The 17,453-nt window shown below is 37.3% G+C and overlaps 1 protein-coding gene across 1 annotated transcript in view; it reads right to left on the bottom strand.

Annotated features, from left to right (window-relative positions):
* NXPH1 (neurexophilin 1) overlaps positions 1-17,002 on the bottom strand; it is a 289,226-nt gene extending 272,224 nt beyond the window's left edge. Inside the window, exon 1 of the mRNA XM_075211747.1 lies at positions 16,285-17,002. Coding sequence (XP_075067848.1) covers positions 16,285-16,338 — 54 coding nt within the window. The 5' untranslated portion in view covers positions 16,339-17,002. The remainder of the gene's footprint in view (positions 1-16,284) is intronic.
* Positions 17,003-17,453: the final 451 nt, after the last annotated feature.

Raw genomic sequence — 17,453 nt, forward strand, 5'->3', positions numbered from 1 at the left:
AAATTATAATACCAGAAAACAGGGCTTCAAATAATATTACAGGAAGGATGGCATGAAATCAGAATGAACAGTAAGCAAAAAAATTAAGTAAAATGTTCCACTGTGACTGCACTGATATACGGTGGCCATGTGGTTAGCATTGTCTCACAGCGCCGGCGACATGGGTTTGAGTCCAACGAGGGCGCTAGTGTGGAATTTGTATGTTCTCCCTATGTTTGCATGGATTTCCTCCCATACGCCAAAGGCATACATGTCTTCTGACAAAATTAACCTTAGTGTGTCTGCGACAGGAAATATAGAATGTAAGCTTCACTGGGTCAGTGAATGATTAAATATTATATTGTCAAGTGCTGTGTAATATGTAGGTTCTATATAGGAAAAACTGTTAAAAAATAAATATTGGAATAAGAAATAAGAATGGATTGAATGGAGAAATCATTAGTTGAGTCTTCAAGATTGTCCAAATCTGTGACAACGTTTGAAAAAAATTAACTTTTTTTTAGGGAGAAGACAGATAAGCATCTTGTTACATCGTTATTATTTTTAGTTAAGCCTCAAAACGCTGATGTTATGTCACACTGGCAGGCATTAGACCCCTAAGTCTCTTTAAATATCATCACTTAAAAAAAAAGGATTATGTATATTTAAGGTAAGAAAATAAGTGGCATAACCTTGAGACTACCCTGGGGTATATTTACTAAGCTGCGGGTATGAAAAAGTGGAGATGTTGCCTATAGCAACCAATCAGATTCTAAGGGGTAAATGTATCAAGCTGAGAGTTTTCTGGTGGGTTTGAATTCTAGCTGTCATTTATTTAGTACATTCTACAAAATGACAGCTATAATCTGATTGGTTGCTATAGGCAACATCTACACTTTTCAAACCCTCCAGAAAACTCTCAGCTTGATACATTTACCCCTTAGAATCTGATTGGTTGCTATAGGCAACATCTCCACTTTTTCATACCCGCAGCTTAGTAAATATACCCCCTGGAGTCAACAGCAATGGGATATAATTGTGTGAAAACGCAGCGACAAAACATTCGTCTGTCTTCTTTCTAAGATTTGCATTCGGCAGTGAGGGGTCTCAAATAGAGTTGGTTGCAAGTCCATTTGCATGGCGTAAAATATCCATTTCAAAAAGACTTTGCTTGCATTTGTATGTAGAGTCAGACGCATTTAGCTTAGACTCCTTAATCTTCTAGAGGCTGATCGAGGAAGACAAAGGGGTGTATATTTAGTAGAGTAAGGATGTGTTCAAGTAAATGCGACTTGCCAGAAAATGTATCTGTAGCTCTACTCCTGGGGGTATATTTACTAAACTGCGGCTTTGAAAAAGTGGAGATGTTGCCTATAGCAACCAATCAGATTCTAGTTATCATTTATTTGGAACATTCTACAAAATGACAGCTAGAATCTGATTGGTTGCTATAGACAACATCCCCACTTTTACAAACCCTCAGTTTAGCAAATATACCCCCTGGTGTAGGCTACAAACTGATAATGATGATGATCAGCTGAGATGCGTCCGACTTATCATACTATGTAGAATGTGTCTTTTTTTGTGACTCAATTTACGCATGTTGTAGGTGGATATGCAATTGCCGTTCTCAGTATCTGACTGGCTTCCCGATGGTGGGGCCGAAAGCGTGCCTATGGCCTTATTGCCTGGCCTTCCATTAGCATGAATGGGAAATTTATTTTGGAGGGGTCTCGACACCTGTACGGCCTTGACACGGGCCGGGTTTAAATCTTTCATCTCCACCCATATCTAATCTTTTTATTTTTTTGGTGGCATTTTTCTTTAAAACACGAGACAACAGCTCAGATTTCTCTATTATAAGAAAGGTTTTTTTGGCAGTTATACACTTGGGTGGTGATTTAAGATAGAAAATAGGATTGGTAATGGTATTTCAGATTGATCTTAGTAAATGGCCATGTCTTCGGGAAGAGCTGGGAAAGAAAGGCCGAGTATAATTGAAAAAGGAGGAAATTAGTTAGTGGCAGTTAAAGTTGACAACTGGCAATAGAGGCTGGAAATGACGGACTGATAAGAGTAGTTATGTAATGTCAGGTTAATGAAATAAGAATCTGGGAGGAAGAAAATGTTGAGGTGCTTATCTGTGAGACAGGCGGAAAGGAGAAAGTGAGAGAGAGAGAAAGAAGGAGAGAGAGAGAGAGAGAGAGAGAGAGAGAGAGAGAGAGAGAGAAAGAAAGAAAGAAAGAAAGAAAGAAAGAAAGAAAGAAAGAAAGAAAGAAAGAAAGAAAGAAAAAAAAAAGAAAGAAAGAGGGAATGAGAGTGTGAGAAAGAGTATAAGAGAGAGAGGGAGGGATATATAAAAAGAGGGATAAAGATTGAGAGAGAGAAGGGAAGAGAGAGATAAACAGAGAGGTGTAGAGAGAGAGAGAGAGAGGACAGGAGAGGAGAGGAGAGGAGAGAAATAAACAGAGAGGTGGAGAGAGAAAGAGAGAGAGAGAGAATGAGAGTGTCAGAAAGAGCATAAGAGAGAGAGGGAGATATATAAAAAGAGGGATAAAGATTGAGAGAGAGAGAGAGAGAGAGGGAGTGAGAAATAAAGAGAGAGGTGGAGAGAGAAAGAAAGAGAGAGAGGAGAAAGAGGAAGAGAGAAGGAGAGAAAGAGAGAGAGTGGGGGAATGGGAGATAGAGAGGTGGAAAAAGAGAGGTGGCGAGAGAAATAGAGTATAATAATTGGTGAGAGAAATAAAGAGTGAGGGGAAGAGATAGAGAGGAAGAGGGAGGGAGAGAGAGAGGGGGAGAAAGAGACAAAGAGGGGTGAGGGGTGAGGGGCAGAGAGGGGTGAATAGAGAAAGAGAGAGGAAGAATGGGAGAAAGAAGGAGAGAGGGGAAGGAAGAGAGAGGGGAGAAATAGAGAGATGAGGGGAGAAAGAGAGGTGGAGAGAGAACTAAATAGAGAGACGGAGCGAGAGGTAGAGAAAGAGAATGAAACAGAGGAGGGAGAGAGAGGGCTATCATCAGTTAATGGATGAGATTTTTAGTGCGGGACAGTAGTAACCTGTACGTAACGTGTAAGTATTTGAACAATTAACTGAAAGTATCATAAAGAAAATAAAAATACATTGTGCACAATAGCTTCATTTCTGGTCTGTTAAAATGTCTCAAAAAATACCTGTTAAAGTTCAAAGTTGAGATGCAGAAAAATACATTCAAAGGGCAGACGTAAATAAGTGAGTATTACAACAACTTAGAGAAAAAGAAGTGGCACATTCACCCGTGGCCCGCTGCCCAGGAAAGATCCAGCTGTGTTACAATAACAGTTAATGACGCAACACATTGGATGAAACCCCAGTATGTACAGTGGGAAATGTAAAGTGGAAGGTTTGGAAGATAAAGGATCCCCCTGTATGCATAAAAATGACAGTGTTACCAACAAAGCTTAGCTGGAATGTTCCCTGAGAAATTAGAACACTCAGGTTAACTGCCATCCTTCCAAACTTTATTTATAAAGCTTGAATAGAAGTTACAGAATTAACCAAACCTACTTTGCATACTAAATTCCATGTCATCGTCACATGTTTTGCTCTGATTGCAAGTACTTAAATTTACATGGAAATATATACTACATGAATTAAAGTGTTACAGTCAATAACATTTCACTACAGTTCATTACCAAGAACACAGCTGCTGCTCAAAAGATTCTACACCGTATCTACCACCAATGACATCTTTATACGAAGCCCCAAAACCGCCCTTTAACTTTTTAGTTCTCCAAGCTTACAAGGATTTTCACAGAATTGCACGAGTATGAAAGTCTAATAAGATTGATGTTTGGAGTCGTGCAGTTGAAGTAAAACCAATTCCTACAATGCTCAAGCAACATACAAGAAAATGAAGACAGGGATAGGATGCTATATAACATTAAAATATGAATATGAATAGAGAGAGTGTCTGGCAAAACCATAGGGACTATCTGTCTATGCTAGTGATGAGCAACAGGCGGCCCCGGAGCCTTCACCTGCGGCCCTCAGCTCTTTCCTGTTTATTTGTCAAATTTGTGTGTTATAGCTTATAACACTTGTTTATAATGTCTGCTTCTATGTTATTACATGTAGGTGTCTCTTCCTTTGATTAAATGTACTGTTTTAACTTATTAATGAGATCAAGGGTGCGGCCCTTTTGAAGGTTAAAGGGACGCCCAGTACCATTATAAAGGTAACACTGTTCTGCACTTCACAAAGGCATAGGTTCAAAATAGCTGTACCCCAATAGCAATGTATGACATTCCATTATATTTTAAATAAAAGATCAGATACTAAGGATCACACTGATCATATAGATCAAAAAACTGATATCGTTGTCCAAACCTACAAGAATAAATGTCGAGAATTGCACCCGATATAATAAAAAATAATAATAATAAAAATAATTTAAAAATATAATAAATATAATTTAAAAAAAAAAAAATTATAAATTGGTACTGTGCAGAGGTCCATACATATCATATGTTGACAGATACACCCAGCATAAAGAAGAAGAGATGTGGAAGTATGAATTTGTCCCTATCTACAAAATAAAATATGTATTAAAAAAAAATACACATGCATTAAATTCACATTTGGTCATTATTTTAACTGGAAGAATAAAGTCAGAAGTTTAGTATTTGACTTTGGTCCCAATTGTCAGCTTTGAGTGCAATTTGCTGTTTCCTTCAACAACATTACTATAATTCACCCTATGCAATCCCACGCATTCACTAAAATACTGCAGCCCACTCTTACTCTGCTGCTCTCCCTATTATGAATTTCAATTACATCCCCACTTGCAGTTCAAAAATCTTATTCACTCTGAGTGACTGATTTTAACTTCCACCTCCCATGTGTTCAATGAGAAATCTTACAGCAGGTGTGTTTACTCAGGATAAATAATGGCAACTCTTTGGAGACTTACTAAAAATACAAAACATGGAGGAGATTTATGTGAATTTTTATTCTACTTATTTTTCAAAGTCTATTTTTCATTTACAGAATCTGTCATTATTGAAATACTGATATAACATCTAAAGAAACGCTGTTTACTGAGGGGGAATATAGGGACTTTACACATGTTTTAATGTTATTATAGAATATAGGCATTATTTTGAGAATATGGGAATTATTAAAAAATTCAAGTTTTCTCATAAACTATTTTGACGTTAGAATCATACACATATATGTCAACCTGGGCTAAGTTTACAACTTTGGCAAATTCTCCCACCCACCCCAAGGGTGACTGTGTGAGAAGGAATATGTTAGTTGTCAAATGTCTGTCTATGAAACTAAAATCCCTGGTTTAAATTGCATTGGTTGCTCATTGTGACCAGTTACTTTATCTCCCTGTGTCCCAAGTACTAAATTGTCAGCTGAATTCTGTGTGTTATATAAAAACTATACATAAAAAATGCTTCGGTGTCCCTTCATCACAGCTAGTTTCACATAAAGACAGCCAACCATGGCTTATAAAACAAAGAAAAATGCTCCATTTATTTGGAGGTTCAAAATGGGGGAAGTACTCCTATCTAAAATAGGATGAGAAAGTGTCAATCTTAAATAATGCACAGAAACAAAAAGTAAAAAAAAAGTATTGTGTAGCTAAGAAAGATCAATATTCTCCCCAAGAGGAGGTTGGTGCCCTCTTCACTCTGAGAAGAGGAGTCTAAAAGATGCTGGAGCATTTTGGTGGATCAGAACAGCCCTTAAAGGTAATTTGTTAAGTGTATTTTTGAACCCTGAACAGTGCACCTCCACTAAACAAAATTGTGACTTTGCAAGCCTAATATTTAAATGACCAAAAGGGAAGTTGGCATTTTAAACTTGGAGGCTTTGCAAACAGTAGACAGTACATAGACAATACATTTTCAATTCTCCTATTTATGTATATGCTGACAAATGATGATTTATATAGTGTTTGTTTTAGAACGCTGGACAACATTTTCTTTTGTTCTTAATACACAGTGTTCTTAATTGTCTTGGCTGCGCTTTTTCAAATGATTTTATTCACTTGTACACATTTCAATAAATTAAAGAAGCGCATCTTCTTCTTTTTCACTAGGTATATAGACAATACCTTTATGCCTACTCGTCAGTGGCAGAACAATGGTTTTGGTACCTTAAGTTAGGTACACACTACACGGTTTTCATCCAATAATCGGCTCAATCAGCCGACATACAACCGCTCGTTCAAAAGTCGGGTCAGTGTGTGTAGTGACACGATGGTCAAAAGTCTGCCCAAATGGACGATTGTCGCCTCATTTGGTTGGTCGTACCATTTAATATTTTCGTTCCAATCTCGTTTCCGTTGTTAAGTGTGTATAAACTTCTGACCGATGTGTACGAAATTGCAATCATTGCTCACGACAACATGGCTGTAAAATGTCCCTAAAGGGAAGTCCGCTCTTCCCTTTATCTTCTAAAACAAGGCTAGTGTGTATGCAGTCCATGGACCGAGCGATCGTACCATCGATCGCATGTAAAATCGATCGGCATAAAAAGTTGGTGGAAAATTCTGTAGTGTGTACCCAGCTTAAGACAAGAAAGCCAAATTGCCCCATCTCATTCCGCCTGGACATGAACACATGACATGATGATACATGCACCCTGCCTAGGGTGAATGGGGTACATGGGTAGGGTTTGAAATTCCATGTCCAGTAATGTCTTCAACTAATCTATGCCCTTTGGAGGTCTGTGCAAATGTATATAAAAACGTACATAACCAGGGGAAGCGAAGTAAGTGCCTATTTCCTGCCTTCCATCTGATCCATCCATCTGATGTGACGCTAACATTGCTTGTAAAGGAAAGTAGATCATATTAGCAGCGAACAAACATTCATGGCCACACAAAGCTCCTGATTGATATTAGCATTGATGTTAGATGTCCTCTCCTGTTGATAAGAAAAATGACTGCCTAATAAATGGTAATGAACAGTTACTTCCTGATTTGCCATGTTTAACTAAGCAAATCCTTATTTGATGTATTGAAGACACCAATGACAGGTCCAGTTTAAAACCAATCTGGTCCTTTAAAAACAAGTCAAACAAGAGCTGTATGTGTTCCTTGAATGCACCATTCATTCTACTCCTATACTGTATATCCCTGTAAACTATATAAAATATGCCTCCTATTTGTTTCTTATCTCTTCTGCAGGTATATATATATATATATATATATATATATATATATATATATATATATATGTGCTTCTTCCTCACTGTCCCTATCCACCCCTCTCTCACGATTTCATTGCTGGCTTTTCTGTTCCGCCATGTGACCCCTGGACTGTTATCCAACATCCCTGAATTTTAATTAACAGCAGAGCAATACACAGCAAGCTTTGTTCACCCTGGTCAAATGTTAAATAGAAAAATAATTGTAGCCAACACTGCACAAACGCCGGCAAAGGGGAAAAAAAAAAAGAAGAAAAAAAAAAGAAAATAATAAAAAATGGCATGCGTTTCAGACACAAAGTAACTTCACGGCAGCTGTTACATTAACTGCTATTAATAATACCGAAAGTAAGACGATTAGCGCTGACAAAAAGTGACAAGAAAAAATTATGGGATAATGCATAATGCAGAAGCCAACAGCAGTGCGGACTCTCAGCACTCTCCACAGAGCACTCTAGAGCACTCTATTTAGAGAGTACAGTAATTATTTAAGGAGAACGGTCTCTCCTGCAGAACAAGTCTGCCAGTCGGAGGTGGGGATTTATGCAATAACTGGATATGGAAGATGGCTGCATCTTATTTAAAGTTCCAGGGAATTAGAAGTCTAACAACCTTTTTATTGAATAAAAATCTGTTCCACTTAATGTTTTCTGATCTTCCATAGAACTTTATATCTTCTTGCTGGATAGTAAACGGCTTTGGCTGCTTGTTAAATCAAATGTGCTATGTCCATAAAAGGCTTTGCTAAATAAAGGAAGGTTGTTACAAGTCAGTCACAAGAGGGTGAAGTGTCAGTATTAATGACTTGGAAGCCAATGCTTAGCTGTGGTTTCCTGCAACCATCATCTGAACAGCCAATCAATACTCACTCTTCTGAGCACATTTATCAAAATTAAATGGACTTCATTCAATTCTTATGACTTAAGTATTGTAGCAGACTTAAACAACCAGGAAGGAACGCGGCTGGGTTGGAAAAATCAATAAAGATTCCTGCACATTTGCAGCAAATGTTTCATTTTTTTTCACAGATTTAGCGTTGAGGTCCCCACAATGTGGCTTTTGACGAGCCCACCCAGTATAGCTTCAAAGGCAGCAGACAGGCAAAATATAGTGCAAGGTTAGGACACACACACACTCCAAATTGTTCCATCTAAAATTATATAAAGAGGATGGATCTGTGCCTTACACTGTTTGGCAATTTAATTATGATTTAACTCTGTGTTCCTTAACCCAGGAAAATTCATGAAAGCTGTAAAAATAAAGCTACAGGGACTAGCAGATGTTGGTAATGTGAAATAAGCCAGAGATTATATGAACCTATTTCCCCAGATATCCTTTAAGACATTCTCTCTTTATCTTTGATTGTTATAATCAAAGGGAATGATGTTCATTTGTCCCCAAGGAATATGTCTTCCTTTTTCCAATCCATTCTAGCACGCCGGCCTTTATAAAAGTTATGAATCAATAGTGGAGGGTGGATGTGTAGATCTGATCTCTGAGATACCAAAACAACTCAGAAATTGGTGATCTCTCCGGGTCCTGTAAGGGGGATCTCACAGATAGCCCCCCACCCCCCTCCTTGGAGCTATACATTGCATGCAATAATTTACAAAGGCTTACAGGAGCAGCCAGGGACAGGCTGGGATGTACTGCGGGTGGGGGGGATGTAAACGCTTTTGTTACAAAATGCAATGCAATGTTTTATTCACAGTGGCTCAAGAGAGATTGATAGACCTACAGATCTATAAATACAGATACGGATATAATTCACTTACCCTACAAGGACTCACTGAGACACTGAAAATGTATAATAGTCTCTGAGAAGCTTTATAGAGGCTGTATATACATATGCACACCTTAATAAACACATATATATATATATATATATATATATATATATATATATATATATATATATATACATACATATATACAGAAAGATTATCTATGGGGTGTATGTGAGTTACTGTGATAAAGTAGATATATATTAGATAGATAGATAGATAGATAGATAGATAGATAGATAGATAGATAGATAGATAGATAGATAGATAGATAGAATGAGATAGATAGATAGATAGATAGATAGATAGATAGATAGATAGATAGATAGATAGAATGGATGAGAAAGATAGATAGATAGACAGAAAGACAGACAGATAGATAGATAGATAGATAGATAGATAGATAGATAGATAGATAGATAGGTAAATAGATAGATCGATAGATACTTTTCTGCAACAAGTAACAGCAATATAAAACCTTGCTATTATAATGAGAATTCCTGATAACATTTAAAATAAATGGGGCTAGTTTGGTACTGTAAGATCTCTAAATAATTGTAAACACTCACTAGTCAAATTATTAGAAAGATTTCCAGTTTAAATATTAACAAATATAGAAAGAGATTTGTGCAAAATATAAGTATCAAAAGTGAATGAGATAGATAGATAGATAGATAGATAGATAGATAGATAGATAGATAGATAGATAGATAGAATGAGATAGATAGATAGATAGATAGATAGATAGATAGATAGATAGATAGATAGATAGATAGATAGATAGATATAATGATATAGATAGATGATAGATAGATAGATAGATAGATAGATAGATAGATAGATAGATAGATAGATAGATAGATAGAATGAGATAGATAGATAGATAGATAGATAGATAGATAGATAGATAGATAGAATGAGCTAGATAGATAGATAGATAGATAGATAGATAGATAGATAGATAGATAGAATGGATGAGATAGACCAAGGCATCCCATAACATGGTCAATGAGATAGATAGATAGATAGATAGATAGATAGATAGATAGATAGATAGATAGATAGATAGAATGAGATAGATAGATAGATAGATAGATAGATAGATAGATAGATAGATAGATGTGAGATAGATAGATAGATAGATAGATAGATAGATAGATAGATAGATAGATAGAATGGATGAGAAAGATAGATAGAATGAGAAGGATAGATAGATAGATAGATAGATAGATAGATAGATAGATAGATAGATAAATAGATTGATTTGGATAGTTGCACTTTGTTTTGGTTTTCTTTTGTTTGTTTTTTAGATTTAGAAGAGTATTATTAGTTTAATTATTTATTTGCATCTAATGAAATCCCACCCTGGGCACCAGGAACCAGAGTTGTCGAGTAACGGAGTCTGAGTGAGTGAACGTCAAAAATTCATTTCACTTATGTAGATTGCGGTGACCCTATATCCATCTATCCATTTAGTCATTGTTGTTCTCGTCCGGCGGGTTTGCAGATCATTTATCTGTTATCCATCACCGGTAGCCTTTCTATGCTTCAGTAGCGCAGGGAATTAGAAAGACTCAGGACCCGAAAGCACAGATGGTTTCTAAGGAAACACCATTTTTCTCCAAAGCAGCAATTTATGTTATTGTGAGTAAAATAAATAGACCAAGACATCCCATAACATGGTCAATTCTTCGGCGGATTACCCTGTTGTTGTTTTTTTTCCCACTCTCTCACCCCAAACCTTAGCACATAAGATTACACTCCCTGTCTCTGTATAAGAGCTGTCACTTTGCAGGCAGGCAGTCCTGGATGAGGCTAGGGGTCTCTATAATTGCCATTTCGTTTGTTTAATAAATAAAGCGCTTCTGGTGAGGACTGGAGTCATCTGACAATTCTGCTGGAGAATAAAGCAGATATTTTATCTCCTCGCTTCACAAGAGATGATTTGCGTAGCGCACAAAAGCGCCTTTATATATCACACCAATAAAAAAAAAAAAAACTCCTCTACAAGAGCTTGCATAGTAATTTAAATGGGGGATCGGTTTTTGCTACAAGCTGGCATTTCCTAATATCAATCTGACAGAGGCAACTCAGGAAATTGCTGGTAATATTCATCTGGGGACCACTTTCATTAAACGTAATTCATTCGACTTTCACAATAAATTGAGTGACATCCTTGTAGCAGAGGCTTTTTATCCTTGATGAAGTGCTTGCTAGGCCTTGCGGTTTTTTTCCCTTTCTTCCCCCCATTCTGTATTGTCACATTACTTACAGCAGACTCGTCAACATGTCAATCTACTGCTCCAAACGGCTCAAACCGATTTACAAAGCACCCGGGAGGTTGTTTAAAAGGCTGATTTACCAGAGGAGCTGGTGGAGAGATCAACTATCTGATACATCGCATCCCCTAACTTTCCACAAGAAAATATAGCTGTATGGAACGATAGGGTGGTACTTGGTGGGGTACAGTCAGACACCTGGAGAAAAATACCCAGCGATTTCAGTTCGTCCTGTATAGGGTTAAATAATTCTAGAAGACTTTGTAGCAACCTTCAAAGGATAACCTGTTATGTGGATCAGAGTCTGCATTATCCACACTTGTTACATTGTGTCATCATTTGTTTCTACAGTGATCACAATTGTTATGTTTTGTAGTTGGTTGCTTAGAAATCAAAGAGGACCAAGGATATATATATATATATATATATATATATATATATATATATATATATATATATATATATATGAAGCTATTTGGAGCAAGCATGTATTTATATATATATATATGTATATATATATATATATATATATATATATATATATATATATATATATATATATATGTATACATGTATATATATATATATATATATATATATATATATATATATACATACATATATATATATATATATATATATATATATATATATGTTTTTATATATATATATATATATATATATATATATATATATATATACTAGCTTCAAACTAGGGATAAATTGAAGATGAATTTCACATCCTCATTCTTCATGTCTGATTATATACCTGCAATGCGCTGGGTATTCTGTCACCCGGAATAAAGTTTGTGTTCTTCCCTGTCCCCTTTCCTGCATTCTAATATTGTAGGCAGTAAGGGGTTAATCCAGTCCCGGTTCCCTATAATATCTATTAAAGGTCATTTGATCCGTCTCGGTTTTTTCCCACTAGTCCAAAATATGCTATCACGTACAGAAAAGACACTTATTGTACCTAAAAGGTAATTTACCTTCCAGCAAAGACTAAATATGGTGTCTTTATTACCGAAGTGACCTTTCGAGAAATGAATAAAGAAAAAAATAAAAGCCTAAATGCGGTGTAAGAATTGAGCTCACAGCACCTATAATTTGAAGCCTATCATTATAATATACAGGCACTAATTCTTATCTGTGTGGAAAAGTACAATTTCAGCGCTGAATATATTATATATTATAGAATGCAGGTTCCACTGACTGCCTAATAACTGATTTAAGAATAGATTGTGAAGCGTCTATAAAAATATGTGCAAAGTTCAGTTACTATTCTTTATTCGCAGAATAAAAACTTGCTCTAAAATAAACCTGGAATTTAAGTCTAGCAAATAAAAATCTGGCAACATATAAGGCCCTTATTTATCAATGAGGGGGCGATTGATACTAATTAGCTTTTTAGACTTCAATCAATGAGGTATCCTGTAACCTTCCTGAAAGGAACTATGGAAATACTGACATAAATGACATGAAATAATGATATATTTTACCTTAGTATCATGTAAACCCCAATAGGGTGCATTTTGCATGAAAATCTGGTCCAGATATAATTTGTAGACGGTTTATAAAGATTTCAATCAACTACTATTTTATACCAAATAAATGCCATTTTTACAGACGTTTAGGCTGTGTTTTTTGCTCTCAGATAAGTGATCTATTTCATTAAAGAAATTGTTGAACCATAAAGAACACGGCACACGGTATAAGATTTGTTATATAGTGCTTTAAAAAGGTCATTTATATTTCAGTGTACACAGAAAATTCTAATATATTATTCTCAATTCCAAAATTTTGGCAACATGATGCAGTCTACAGTGTACATTTAAATTTCTACCAATGAGACAATTAGACTATGGTTACAGAAATTGCTCCTCTGTAATATTGCGGTGACGCTACTTTATAAAACCGGCGCTGTTTAGTTTTCAGTGACCCTGATGTATTAACAGGATTTGCATTTGATATTAAAGACTTAAAGTCTAAACTGTTTCTAGACCTGGGTGCTGGAGGTAAAGGCCTCTACTATATCATATTTTATTTTTATTTTTAGCTGTGCGCCAGATTGCTACATTTTTTCATCGTGTGCGTTACACCTGACAGTCACACCTGTAATTGCAACACGACATAACTACGATTGTTAAGTGTCCTTGGGCCCTGTCCTTCTACTGGAACTTCGGGGTAAAGTATTGTGCAGTTACTGAAAAACATCATTCATCTCCTGCGCTGGGGAGATCACTCTCCCTGTATTTCAGAGAGCGCATTAGTGTAAGGGGATCTGATACAGGATGTGTTTAGGTTGATAAAATGTTTATCCAGAAAGAACAGCAGTCTTGTGTTTTATTAGATCACAGGGGTGGAATTAGATTATTACCAGGATAGGACTATCGCCTACTGCAGACGCGTTATTCACAGAGCACAGTCCAAAACCAGCACCATGGTCAGCGACTGCCTGCGCTTTAATAAAAATCTCCATTGGATGATTATGGATCCTATATAGATACTGTTTCCTTTAATATATAGTGAGATTTTCTGTGTGACTAATAAAATGATTAAAAAAAACATCTCTAAAGTACTAACTTTTCACTTGAAAGTCAGTCACATAAGTTCTATAATATATATAAACAAGTAAGTACGCTGGAATTATACTTTCTTGTACCCTGGAAATGAAAATTATTAGTGCTCTTTCAGATAAAATCGCTGTTCACCCCAATCCCCGGAATCACTAGCCTGCACGATATTTCCGAGTTCTGGTGTGACCCCTAGGATTCTGCAGCTGGACGTCTGAACAGAACAAGCGTCCAGACACCGGGATCGCAGACCCCCATCTCTGCGCGATATTCAGAGCGGCTTGGGAGATTCCAGTTGCCTTTCTGCAAATTCTTAATACACCTTCATTAACCTCATGTCCATAATAAAATATTGGAATATTTGAACTTTTATCAGCCTAACATGTCTAAACGACAATAACCACCCCCCCCCCTCCCTTTATTTATGATTAGGGACAAGAATAACCCAGCAATAATCCAGCAGGCTAAATGGGAGATAATGGGTTAATCAAGGGTGTTTGTATATAGTAAGTACATATGGTAGAAGGGGACGTTCCAGTCAATGCCCGCAGTTTATTAGTAACAAACATTGGAGAGTTTGACCCAGTGATTTTTGGTGTTTCCTAAGTTTCCTGTTGATTTCCCAAAGACACTTTTGTGTTTGGATTCTTGGGTTTTATTGCTGGGAAGCTGCAATGTCTTGAGTGAAATTGGAAAATTGTATCCTATTCCACAATTGCCAACCCCCTGTGAAAATGCATTCAGGTAATGAAGTCTGTAACTAAACGGTAATTGAATCAGCATAATTTGCACACTGAATGGTTTTCAAATGCTCCCAGTTTACAATTAAAGCAGAATTAATGCGCTTGTTGTTCAGCTTGCGCTACATTAGAATAAATCCAACACAGTTGTTATAATGAGAGAAAAAAAAAACAGTTTAGGTGCCAACAAACACATTTAAAATTTAACGCAGCCTATTTATTTCGTTCTGTTTCCGGGCAATTATTGGCCCATGTTGTTATAATATTGTTAAATATTGCGATGCACCTCGGCACACAAGCCAGGGCCACTTTACGCGAGAAGTTGTCGCGTTAGATCGCAGCATCTCCGCGTTAAAGCGACTTTATTTCATGCACACAGACGTTTTGTGAAGTCTTTTTTTTTTCCATCCTGCATCTCAAGGGTCCGGATTTCCTACCAATTCAGGATGTTCATGGCACTAGCTTCTAAAGTGTAGTTCATGAATCTTAATCAACAAAAAAAAAAAAAAGTAGGGGGGATTTGAAGCGAAAACAGCTGTGTCTGATCCCTCAGTGTTCACCTGCCATGCTGGAGTGCCAAGTGTCACTGAGTGTGACGCGCAGCGCCCTCTGGTGACAGAGTTGAGACAAGGTCCCTAAGCACAAGCAAGACAGACTATTTGGGCTTTGCAACAGCAAAGGTTAACTTTGCCAGTTCATTTCAGAGTACAGTGTTACTTCCAGTAATAATACAATGTCTGTTCCCTGTCAATCATATGTACAAAGAACTCAGTGATCATTTTTTTGTTGTTGTTTTTTTTTTTTGCTCAATGCGTACAAGAGTTTGAATATATTTACAAGTGCAGCAATTTCCCCCTCCCCACCACCCCTAGAAGACACCTATACAGCTACACCCACCTACACACCTATAAGTTCCTTAAGTCTCATTAACCCCATAGCTGCCAGTAATCCGTTTCAGAAATATATTACAGCCTCACTGAAAAGTAGTAATTAGTGGACTACTTTTGTAATTAGTATATCAATACTCTTCTATCCGTACTGTCATGGTACACACACGTCAGCTTCTAAAACCAAACACTTCCCCTGCAATGTTGAAAACACATAAGTAAAAGATATGACATGAATGTAATATTGTCTATAACGTGATTTAATATAATGCTACAATTCACTTTCAAATAATGCAACGCTAAGTCCTTGCTAATCAATGCAATCGATATTTATAATTCATCTGTATTAGAGTCTATGCGTGCAGGAGAGTAGTAGTTAGTGTTCTGTTAACTTTGTATCAAGTTTTTGTTTTTTTTTAAGTTTCAATCTTTAGCACAGAATACAATTATAAGTTTGAAGTGTTCAACCCCAGCAGTCGTTGGTTCTTTGAGATTTGAAGTTTAATCCTCTACAGCAGAACTAGGCAGCTTGTGGCTATGCAGCGATTGGGGGAACTACAAGTCCCAGAATGCAGTGCCAGCCTCTGACTTGTAAGTTACCAGCTGCCTATCTCTGATTTATAGAGCTTCAGTGTCTGATGTTGGCAAATGCAGGGGACCCCTTAGGTGCGTGGACCCCCATTTGCCCCCTAATGAATTAAAGAACCAGTACAAGGCGTTTTCAGCATCTGCACTCTAGGTATTTCCAAGAGGTGTCTAATTACTATAGTTTGCAAAGGTTTTTTTTTTAAAAAAAAACAATACGACATGATCCATTTAGTGGTAGTCAGGTATAAAACTTACCAGGTGTAGAGTAGACTGAAGGAGAAGCGCAGAGATACAATACACAGCCTGCATCCTCCCGGATGAAAGTTACACGCGTTATCCTATTTGGGCGACTATTCCTTCAGGGACATAAATCCAAATCTGACATCCACTTTACAAAACCTGGAGAGCTCTCACCAGCCTAGATAAAAACGAAATTATATACCCCATGACCACAAGACAAGGTTACACTTCTAGACAAGGGGCGAGACGGGGAAGTGGAGAGGGTTGGAGGAAGGAAGCAAAAAAAAATAAAATAAGAATTAAAGCTGGTAAAATGAAGTTAATCCAGCAGGGAAGCGAAGCGATCACACAGTTGTTGGAAGGCAGGATTATGCTGCAGATAGATCACTTGCGATCAGTCCAAGTGTGAGTGTTTTTTGAGGGTGGGGGTTGCAGTCTGAATGCAATAGGTTGCTGAGTATGAATAGGCTGCCACTGCTTCCTGCGATTGAGTCTCACTGATTGTCTTGCGCTGCTGTACTCGCTCTAAGCACTAGATCTGGGGCTAAAGCCTGCAGGGGGAAATGCAATCACCTCCAGGGCAGTATCTGGGCGCAAGGCTGAGCCATGGGATCAGGAGAGAACACACTATCGGTGCTTGACTTTCACTTCACCTGAAGATCAGGGAAAGTCATCCACATTTGCATAAAGGAAAACTAGGGAAGGGATCTTGAGCAGTTAGCAGTTAAAAAAGCAAAACACCAAAACTGTCCCCCTCCCACATGCAGACAGCATCAAAGCGTGATCACAACACAAATAAGCAACTAAACTCACTTGCCTCTATGTGCATCTGGTACAGTATACAGTGTGGGGGGATCTGGCATAGAGCAGACAGGGGCAGAGGCAGAGGATGTGCCTGGATCTCGCCCAGTGATCAGGTTCTGATCTAGCCAGATAATCCGTTTTTTTCTGATGGGACAGGGCGAGTAGTCGGTGACTTGTCTCCAATTACTCCAGGTGATGAAATCGGGACCGGTCGATTTTAAGTGCTTTTTGGCTGCAGGTTCCTATCTCATCGATCTTTACTACCCAAAATTAATGGCAAAGTAGTGTGCAAAGACTGCTATAATGTGTGATAAAGAAAGATGTTAACTAGAACCAAAGAAAACCCGTTCAACACACATTATTTCTTTAAAGGGTCACTG

Source organism: Mixophyes fleayi, chromosome 5 (genome assembly GCF_038048845.1).
Source record: "Mixophyes fleayi isolate aMixFle1 chromosome 5, aMixFle1.hap1, whole genome shotgun sequence".
Taxonomy (NCBI): Eukaryota; Metazoa; Chordata; class Amphibia; order Anura; family Limnodynastidae; genus Mixophyes; species Mixophyes fleayi.